The 11108-nt window shown below is 39.0% G+C and overlaps 1 protein-coding gene across 2 annotated transcripts in view; it reads right to left on the bottom strand.

The window, feature by feature from the left end:
* Nucleotides 1-1776: 1776 nt before the first annotated feature.
* bcl11ba (BCL11 transcription factor B a) overlaps nucleotides 1777-11108 on the bottom strand; it is a 48779-nt gene continuing 39447 nt past the window's right edge. Inside the window, exons 3-4 of one of the 2 annotated variants that reach the window (XM_026286097.1) lie at nucleotides 4658-6517; nucleotides 1777-2712 (exon numbers count right to left, since the gene is read on the bottom strand). In XM_026286097.1, coding sequence (XP_026141882.1) covers nucleotides 2690-2712; nucleotides 4658-6517 — 1883 coding nt within the window. In that variant the 3' untranslated portion in view covers nucleotides 1777-2689. Of the gene's footprint in view, nucleotides 6518-11108 lie in introns of both variants that reach the window. The other variant, XM_026286096.1, reaches the window with a different exon arrangement.

The raw sequence follows: 11108 nt of genomic DNA, 5'->3' as shown, positions 1-11108 counted from the left end.
TCTAATGCTTGGAAGAAATACGGGAGGGAAAAAAAACTAAAATATACACAGAAGGGAGGCCTTCAAAAACAACTAGTATGACACAAGTGAACATAATTGTCAGTTTGAGATGAAGGTACTGTATAAATCAGTGGACAAACAGTTGTACAGAGCTCTCTGACCTCCATGAAGTACCAGATCTTTTTAAAGATGCAGACACCAGAAGCTAATACATTCTGGGAAAGGGTTTGAGAGCATACATGGTGGGTCAGGTTGATTGATTCGTGTCTGTATGAATGTGGTCAGTTTTAGTAGCTCTTGATGACTTTAATTGTAGCTTTTGCTTGGAGGCAAATAGCTTTGATGTGAATTGCACACAACTGAAGAGAAGATCATATACAGCAAGGTTTGGCTCGGCTATCCTGTAACCTACACATTTAAAAGTCCCCTGTGTTGATTATTTTAGACATATTATGAGTGAGCCTGTTTCCTGTGTGTGTGTGTGTGCAGAGGGTCGGAGACTGAGAGAGACAGACAGAGAGAGAAAGACCTTCCAAACTTTCCAGACCTTTTTCTTTACTTCCTGGTCAGAAAATTATGACACAATAATGACTTGGACAGGTATAACATCTTGTATTTGTGCTCTATTCTTCTCATGCTAAAAGACCTGAACTTTACAGGCCCCAGAAATCAGGTATAACGCCCCACAATTCAGAGGACAGTCGGGGGCTTTGTTTAAAAAAAAGACAGACTGTTGCCAGTGCTAGTCTGAACACACAAATAAAAAAAAAAATGAAAAAAAAAAAAAAGATCAAGAAAGAGAGAGAAACAAAATTAAGTCTGGGCAAGCATATAAAATTATTTACAACCAAGATAAGAGTGAACAAAACATTTACTGTTGTATCTGTAGCTACAGTAAAAGGTCAGACAACCTCTTTAACTCATCTGTACATTTTAATTTCAATTTTCACAATTGTATCCTGCCAAATGTGTGTACATATACAGTATTTATATATATATATATACACACACACACACATAAACACATCATAGTGCCTACACATGTATTTCATTCCAGCCATTAAGAAAATCCATTACCGAAGAAGAAACCAGAAACATACACATGACAGGAACCTCAGTATTTTTCCTGTGATCATCTTTCCATACATAAATGTTGCTGGCCCCATTGCAGTTCTCTTTTAATCAATTTCATCTTTATTTTCTTACACCCAAGGCAGAAAATTACTAAAACTCAAGACTTTTACAATTACAGTGACAAAACATTTTAAAGACCCACAATTTAAATTGGACTGTGAAATCAAATTTCGTAAAAAACTAAACAAAAACAAATAAAAAATACATACAGAAATAATAATTGGGAAAAATATATATATTTTACTTCCTTTTTTTTGTGTTTTTCCTTTTTGTAAAATGCCCAGGCATTCTCCAATATTACAAATACTGGTATACTTTTACAGTAAACAAGAGAAATGTCATATATATATATATATATATATATATATATATATATATATATATATATATATATATATATATATATATATATATATATATATATATTTAAATCCCGTCACCAAAAACCAATATACACACGCCACTATGGCATTCAGAGAAACTTGATAAGCAAACTTGAAAAAAAGAAAAGAAATATTTTTGTTTGTTTAAAACACACATACACAGAAATATCATTTTTACCCTTGTACTTGTTTCAATACTGTAAACGTATTTTAAGACAGAGTGCACTACTTTTTTGTTTAATTTTTTTTTTTTACTTTTTTTTTTTTTTACTTTTTTTCTTTTTTTTACATTTCTGTAGTTCCTGATTTTTGTCCAGTCTCTTCCTTGACTATTTGTAGCAAAAAATCATCCATTATGTTCAAGGGACGCAGTCTTGTCATGAAGTGAAAAATTTTACATATACATATTTATATATATTTGTCTTTTGTGTGTGTTTTTGTGCAGTTATATGTACATATGCATACATATATATACACACATAGACACACATTAGTATTGTGCTGGCTACTTTTCATTTTAGTTCAACTTAGTTCTTTAAGTGACCTATGTATCTGTTTTTATCATTATTCTTCTAGAAGCAGATTAAAACCACATGGACTTAAAATAATATTATAATTCTTTTTTTTTTTTTTCAATTCTTTGCTTCACAAAAGTGTTGCATTTGTCTTATAAGACAATAAATAGGAAGATCAGTATTCAAGGCACACTCTTGTCAAATTGAATGGCAGTACAAAAACTGTCCAAATAAATTAATTTCATTTTTATAGTGCCAGCATTGTGAAAGCCAAGCCTATCAACACTGGCACTTCAATCTCAGATGCTCCCTCTATAAAGGCCCAATAAATTTGTATTTTAACATAATTTCTTGCTCAGAAGCCGTTTTCGCTATTGTTTTCAAATATGTAAATCAAAATAATAAAGTGCGGGTCAACTGCGAAGAGCTGCGTACATGTATGTTTACTTTTATTTCTCTCTCTCTTTCTATTTCATTAGTTCGCTTTGCTCTTTTTAAAACCACGATATTCCCTCGCTTCAATCGTTTGCGCTGGTTAGGGCATCTTGTCGAAAGAAGGCTGTTTAACTGCCAATAAATCAGTTGGATAGAAGAGAAAAGAAAAGGGAAAATTCAGCTCTGCATTCTGTAAGCGTGTTGCTACTTCTGAGAATGTGTTCAACTACACATCACAGGAAGTCCTGAATGAGAAGAAAGAAAGAAAAAAATTGTCTTACTGTTTTAGCACACGCTCAACAGGTCATGACATACACTCTTTACTGTGCAATTGACTAATCTGCATACCTGCTGATGGCTCTGACACAAGGGACATGACCAGATTAACCAGATAAATCAATATCATACACGTTTTATAACTATAATCAGATTAACTTTGCAGTATAAATTTGTTTCTCAAAATGATTGATAAATATATATATGTACAAAAATGCATAGGGCTGTTTCAAGTGACTTAAGAGACATTGTAATAGAATGACAACATTGCTGAAAGTATAATTGTTGAATTCATTCTAATCTAATCTGGTTAAAGTGGTGATTCCGTCTAGAACCTCAGAACCTAATACCCAAAAATGAAACAACAGAACTAAACACAAAATAACAATGTTTAGATTTAAATGTCAGTCAACGGAAACAGAACAGTGATGCTGCCTTGCTTTGACTAATGTGCTTTTAGGTTTACTAACCCGAATTGGACTGTAAAGATCCTTCTCTCTCTTTCTCTTCCTGTGTGTGTGTGTGTGTGTGTGTTTAAATCACTCTGCTAGTGTACGAAAACTGCTTCATCCTCTGGCCTAGACGTCTGTTCCTTTAACTTAAAAACGATGTAGTATGACAAGCCACTTTTACGGGAAAGATGGAGTTGATTCATGACATTTAAGGGTTGTTGGCAGTATAATATGAAGTGTGGAGACAAGGCGAGGGTTGTGAATGAGCTGAACCAGAGGACCGGACTGCTTTATCAGAGAAGACGGCTGAGATCAGATAGCAGACTTGGCAGAAGTAGCTATGCAGCTCACCCTGAGTTGTTTTAAAGCCATCTTCATTCTACTACTATTGTGCTGTTCAGCAAAATCAAATGGGTTTGTTTAAGTGCAGTGTCTATGGAAAGGGTGCTGGCGATTAAAACTGACTATTGAGACCTACAACACAATCCATACTATGACTAGCGTTGTCTGGGTTGGTACTAGGTACCGATAAGCAGCTGCCTTCACTTTTGTCTGTCTTTATAGTCTCCTCTCCTTGATTTCGAGTAGACGGATGTCTTCAGCCCCACAGTTCTCTTTAGATTTACTGTTAGAACTGATATTCAGTGCTACGTTCCCAATTAGATTGACATGCTTAAAATCAGTTCGTGCTACAAGGTCTAAGGATTGTTGTCCGCTCATTTCGTAAGTATGGATAAAAAACAAAAAAGGAAAACAAAAAGAAAGACTAAGCTTTCTCAATTCAGCTTTCAAAATATGAAGATAGAATGCGGCTTCTCTTCAAGAAATTACATGTGTATCTTAAATAATCTACATTGTAAGCAGCGGCCTATGGATCTCGCAAACGATACTCTGTTTTGCTAAAAACAAACAAACAAAAATCTCAGGATGTCTTCTGGTTTAAACAAAATCTCAGCATTTGAAATAAATCATAAGATAATAAAAAAAAAAAAATGAACCTGCACATGCCAAAACATAAAAAAATCCAATAAATACAGAAATTATTGCACAGTTAAAGGCTCCATTTAAAATATTGTCTAATGTATCAACTCATATATAGGCGGTTTATGGCGGCTCCAAATTAATTTCCCCCTTTTTTTTCTTTAATGTCTTTATCATTCTCAGATGGCAGTTTCTTAGGACAAAACTAACTCAAACCATTAACTTGAAAAAATAAGGAAAAAAGAAACAAAAAAACAACAACAACAAACAAACGGAAAAAAAACAGAGTATCCAGCTACCCCTTTTATAATCAAGGAATTGTGAGGCAAAATAGGAAATCTGGCTTAGCTTCTCTCTGCTTGTTCAATTTTGACCTCATTCGTCATCAAATGTTCCCCATGCCACTTTTTCATGTGTTTCTCGAGCGTGCTGTAGACGCTGAAGGGCATTTGGCAAATGTCACAGCGGTACACTTCCTTACCGAGCTGGCCGTGTGTCTTCATGTGGCGGGTGAGCTTGCTGCTCTGGGCGCAGGCGTAGTTGCAAAGCTCACACTTGTAGGGCCTCTCGCCTGTGTGGCTGCGTCTGTGCACTGTCAGATTGCTACAGTTCTTGAACACCTTCCCACAGTACTCACAGGTGTCACTCCTCCGGCTTTCTTTTGAGCTGGGCCGGCCTGGTCCTGGCCCCCCACCCAAGTGTGGGGTGCTGCCTCCGCTAGCGGTACCACTGCGACCGGAGAGGCCCCCGTCCAGCAGGTCCCCTGGTGGCGTGGAGAATCTCAGGCTGCCGTTCTCGGAAGAGTGCTCTGAGGAGGTGGCGAATGGAGATTGTCTGGAATCGGTGAAGCCAAGAAAGGGATCTTTGATGAAGTGGCGGGATGCTGCATAGCCCACTAGCCACTGGGAGTAGACGTTTTCAGATGGGATTAGGGGGGCTGGGGGTATGTCTAAATCCTTTTCGATTTTGATCCTCTTGTTAGAAGAGTTGGAGAGGCTGGGGCTGGTGATGGGAGTGGGCTTACGGGGAAACAGTCCTGAGAAAGAGTCACCCGAGCCACAGTTCCTTCCGTTCACAGTTGCCCGCTCCACTTGGTCTATTTCCCCTGTTACTGAATCGTGGTTACCTACATCCCTCTGCCCTTCTGACATCCTTTTGGAGAACGGAAGCCTTTTCCGATTGTCAACTATTAAGTTATTGTACTGCTGGATGGAGCTGAGCCCTACATTTTCCACCATCTTCCCCAAGGAGAGGTTCTTCTCATCTGAAGGTGGCTTTGAGCCATTTTCCCTATTCCGACAGAACTCCGAGTCCATGCTGAAGTTTGACTCAGGCCTACTTTCATTTTCTAGTTCCTCCTCTTCTTCCTCTTCCTCCTCTTCTTCATTTTCAGGGCCCATGCCCTCACCTCTAAAATCACTTTCTCTGTTCTTCATACCCTCCCCAGTGACGTCACTAGTTCCTGGCTCGGGTGAACTGGTGGTGGAAAGGCCATCATCAGAACGCCCTGTCATGGAGCCAGACTTGTGCATGTGGGTCTTCATGTGTCGTTTCAGTTTGCTAGCCTGAGAACAGGCATGATCACACAGTTGGCACTTGTAGGGTTTTTCGCCTGTGTGGCTTCGCCGATGAACAACCAGATTACTCTGAAACTTGAAGGTCTTACCACAGAATTCACAGGACTTCGACTTGCCCTGTGTCTGCGGTGGGGTGGTGCTGTTAGGGGGCATGGGAGGTAGTGGAGGGGTGCTCAGAAAGGGCGACTTCGGGCTGGGCTGGAAGGGGTTGGGATTGAGGAGGCGATGCATAGGGTTGGCACGGCTTGGTGAAAGCGGTGGAGTGGAGTTGTTGTTTCCAGCGAGCTCTCTGAGTCGGCGGGAGAAATCCATGGACTGGGACTCCATGGCCATGGGTGTCATGCGCATCACTCTCTCAAAGGCACTGGGATGCTGGGAGATTAAACCCATTTCCTCTGCGCTAAGGCGTTCTAGGCGATGGGGATCTAAGTGATGGCGAGGAGGGGGGCTGACAAAAGGAGGCGTATTAGGGAGGCGGTTTTCCACAAAGCCAGGTGGGGGCTCTCTAAGTAGGGGCCCAGACATCCGTAGGAGGTGGAAGGGGTTGTTTTCCCCTAAAAAGTTGGTTAATGGAGACTGTGGTATGGATTCAGCACCAATGGGGGGAGGAATAGTGATCCGTGGGGTCAGGGAGGTATTCGAGTGGTTGGTCTCCAAGTAGATGCGGATCCCATGTGTGTTCTGAGCGTGTTGCAGAAGGAACCAGGCGTTGGTAAAGGGCTGTTTGCACGTCGTGCATATGTAACTTGAAGGTTCATCTCTACCTGCAACCAAGCAGAAACAACAAAGATCTTTATTTATCTTTGAGTTTAAAACCTCTGCAGGTCACTTCCACAACATTTGTGTCATAATGCTAGAAATATAGTCCCGGTTATATAACCCACTAAAAGTAGATCAAGTAGACTCAATGAAGAATGAGACGTAGGGTCAAGCATGATTACATGTTACAAAGAACAAACTCTGAGGTATCTGACACTTTGGGCTATGGCCATTTTCGTGCACCCATCAGGCTGACACATGAACAGGGCAATACTTAACAGAGCTGTGACAAGTGCATTGCCATTCTGCTCCACGAAGGGTTGGAGCTGTGGGGACATTACATTCCCCATTTTTCAACTTTAATCTTCGCTTTTACAAACGACTGACTCATTTTAGAAGCATAATGTCAGGCAAGAACACTCTAAACTGGGAAACCCTCCAAGCACTGAGACTGTCCTAGGATGCTAGAGTAATATGGCACCAAATTGGAGAAGTACAACTTAAACTGTGATTTAGGGGACTCTCGTCACTATCAAACAAATAAACTTAAGTTGTCCCCTCAAAGAAACAAATAAAAAATGAGAGAGGAGGGTGTGGGGGAAAAGGGGGAGCACACATCAAGATAAATGGTTTCAAATAAAGAGTGAAAACACTGCCTGTGATTTAAGAGGCTGAGAGGAAAAAAGCACACTGGTGAGAGTGTTAAAGTCTGTGGCATTTAAAACAGCTCAAGGGTATTATTTACTGTTCCATTAAGAATTTCTCAAGATTGTTTTTCTTACTTCCTCTCACGTTTTTATCTTATTCTATGGTTACACTTCCTGGAAAACCCCCTCCCCCCTTAATGACATCACAGTGAATCACTTCTGCTCTGAAAGCAAGTTTGATTACAAAGAAAAAATGGCTCACTAGTGAATTAATTTCCCTGATAACAATTTTATTCCGTATTCAACAGTTTTAATCATATAATTAAATACCAGCAAGTGAGCGTGTGAAGTTTGCATCAGTTCAGTTAAAGTGTGAAAAGCATCAGTTCTCGGATCAGAGGATATGTTAAAAAGTGGCTCCTATGCTTGGTGTGGCTCTGGAGCTTTAACTATACATGACTAATTGATGCTACAACTTCACTGTTACACAGGTTCCACCATGCAAAGGGGACTCATTATCATGGCAGCACAAACAAGCCAAGTGTACTGAGTATACAATGAAAAAGTATGCTAAACCATCTCTGCTATACTCCAGGGGCACTGGTGTAAAAAAAAAAAAAAGAAAAAAAAAAAAAAAAAAAAAAAGATCTACAAAGTCGAAATGGTAATTGTGCACTAGGAAATGAGTTTCATTTATTCATTAAATGAAAGCTTGCTGTTCTGACCTAATGCAGCAATTTAGGACACGCAGAAAAACATATGCTGCCGTAATTGTTTGGGTATTTGATTTCTGGCTGTGCTTTGTGTACCTTTATGAGTGTTTTCATGTATATGTATGTGTGCGGGAGTGAGCGACTGCGGAGAGAACAATGGGGCGGCAGTCACACACAGGGCTCGGAGGAGCTGGGACTAGGAAGCCCTATGGGTGTCTATTTCAATCATGGCCATTGTGAAGGATCAAAAAGAGCAGAGAGAATGAATGGTTAGTATCTGTTCTAGCATTCCTTTACATGCTGCCGAAGAGCAATGCTAAACAGGAGAGTGTGTTTTCATCTGAAAGAAACAGAGACAAGGGATTATATACAGCAATAGCCTGAAGCTTCATCTTATTGGTATACTGAGATGCAATATTTCATCAAGGAATTTGAATAGTAAGCATAGAAAAATGTAAATCAGTAAAAAATGAGTAGTGCCATGCGCATATTTAAGTTTCAAAAGGGCCACATTAACAACATTTAAAAAAGCATTTTTTTCCACAGGTATCATAGCATCCTTTTGTACTTAGAGAAATATCATTATCAATAGTTTACCCTTCGTGTCCTGTTTGGGGTCTGACCCTATGCCATCTAAACATTTATTTAGAATTTATATATCAGGTTGATTCTTAATGACAGTTCCTAATCTTATAAAATCTGATTATAAGGTGAAAATATCCTCAAGGAAAAATCATAAATTAAAATAAAAAAAATATAGAGTGTAAAAAATTATATGCTGACATAAGTTTCACATTGGTGTAAACACTAAGAAATACACTCCAACCACTGCTTTAATGCATGCTTTACATTTTTTGCCATGGTCAAATTTACCAGAAACATTTTACTTTATTTGATATCAGTCACAATTCTAAAAGGTGAATATTTACTACAACAGATAAGTTAAATCTGAATTAATGTTTGCCTATATCTCATAATAATAATAAAAAAATATATATATTGTAAATGAGGAGAATATTACATTTCAAAATTCTTTTTTAAGTTTACAACAAGTGAAAACTCCCACATAAAGCAGAAACATTAATTCTCAACAGAACAGGAGGGTTAACACTAAAAGCTTCTGTCAGATGATGTGTTAGCTGATATGTATGACACATAGAAAGAAATGTTCAATCAATGCCCTTTAATATGAGAAAAATCCTTTAAAGATGAAACATTCACAGGCACTTAAACGCATTTTAAAGGTTTACGGAGGAAAAAAAATAATTCCCTACTATATGTTATTATGTGGCTGATGTGCATTCAGAAGAACATCTGTTTACCTCTTCCCTTGTCCTGTAAAGCCTTTGGGCTTTATCATACATGCGGCGCGTGGCACAAGTGTTTTTGCTAGTTTCAGCCCGACGCAGTTCACATTTTCACATCCTGGACTGCATTGTTTAAATAGCAAATGCATTTGTGCCCATTTGTGCGCCCACGGGCATGCTGGTCTAAAAAAAGAAGTGTGCTCAGGCACATTGTTGGCGCGTTGCTTTTTTGAAGAACTGAAAACAGCATGCGCCATAGACCAACTCCAAACCTGTTCTAAAGTTTGGCGCAGTCGTTTTCTTTGTTATTTAAAGAGTACGTAAGTAATACACACCCATAGGTGAGTGCACAGCTCGCGTATACTTTGCTTATTACACATAGCAGGGACGCACAGCCGCACACAAACATAAAAAAAAAATGAAAAGTTACATTTCGCCATAAAAATAGCAAATCCACCATGGCGCAAGTGCAACTTTTAAAGGGGATGAGAGATGAGACTCTGGTTGGTTTATTGCATGTTATGTCCAAAAACACCCATTTCTCATTTAGAGAATAGGGACAAGCCATTTACACCATGTGCCCGGGCACACCAACCGTTTTCCCGTTGTTAAACTAGCAAAAGTGGATTTAGACATGCCCTAAGTGCACCTGCGTGGTGCGCTTTAGACCATGTGCTTGATCATTAAAATAGGGCCCTTTGACTTAATTACAGTGGACAGAGCGTAAGCTCCACACACAATGGCCATCTTTCCCCCCCCAGCCTCTCAAGGCCTACATATATACATACACACATAAACACACACACACACAATCCTCCAACCTCCTCTTGTTGTTTTATGGCAGATGCTTTCAAAGACTAATGCTCCATGTAAAGGAGGCCTAGAAAACAAGTAGCGTCTGTGTTTACCAGGCACTGTCCTTTTCCACTGTGTGTGTGTGTGTGAGAGAGAGAGAGAGCGAGAGAGAGAGAGAGAAAGCGAGTGAACCTTTCTCTATGCTAACTATCAGGGCGTAAAACACGGGCTACTGTACTAGCTGATCCTCTCACAGACAAACAGAAGTCATCAGGGGGCCGAATGTTCATTTCTGCCCCACAATTAAGACGAATCAATGGCTGCTGCCTGAAATGGTATTTGTGGCCGTGCTGAAGGGACTCGGGCGTGAGTTTATTGAGAAGTGTTCAGTGCCTGCACTCCCGAGGGGATTGGAGTCCGACGCAGATGGCAAATAAAGTATGCAGCCCGAGGCGAGAGCACATTATGCTAATTCTAATGTCAGCTGTACTTTAATATACAGCTCTATTTAATCACCCTATTATTTCACATTTCCATATGAAAAAAGGAAGAGAGAGGCAGAGGGGGGAGAGAGAGAGCGAAAAAGAAAACCTGCATCACTTCTCTTGCTACTAACACTACGAGTGTGCTCAGGTTTAGGTGGATGTATCCCTGGATTTTGTGTCGGCATGGGGCGCTGTAGCTATTCACTATTAGGTTCTTGTATCAAAACATGTTTGCACACATTTACACCTAAAATAACCATAATGAATCATTGAAACCAAATATCAGAAAACACATTTATACAGGTAATATTCTATAAAATAACACATAAATAATAAATGCAATAATGATAATAATAAAAATAACTAATGGTACAGTGTTGTCTTTATAAACATGCACCTAAAACACTCATTCATGAATACATAGAATATAGAATATAAGACTATATAAAATGGAATCCACAAAACGTAACAATCAGAATGTGATTTTATTGGACAGTGAGTCAGGCTTTGTTAGGATATAGAATTATTTTGAATTGATTATATTGTTATTATTATTAATTTTGTCATATTTAATTTTAATATGGCCTGTAATAAACATATACACACACACACACACACACACAATTATAAAGCTAAAATTTACTCAAAA

Source organism: Carassius auratus, chromosome 17, assembly GCF_003368295.1.
Source record: "Carassius auratus strain Wakin chromosome 17, ASM336829v1, whole genome shotgun sequence".
Lineage (NCBI taxonomy): Eukaryota > Metazoa > Chordata > Actinopteri > Cypriniformes > Cyprinidae > Carassius > Carassius auratus.
The sequence above is the reverse complement of the archived record's forward strand: the minus strand, read 5'-3'. Positions and strand labels throughout refer to the sequence as shown.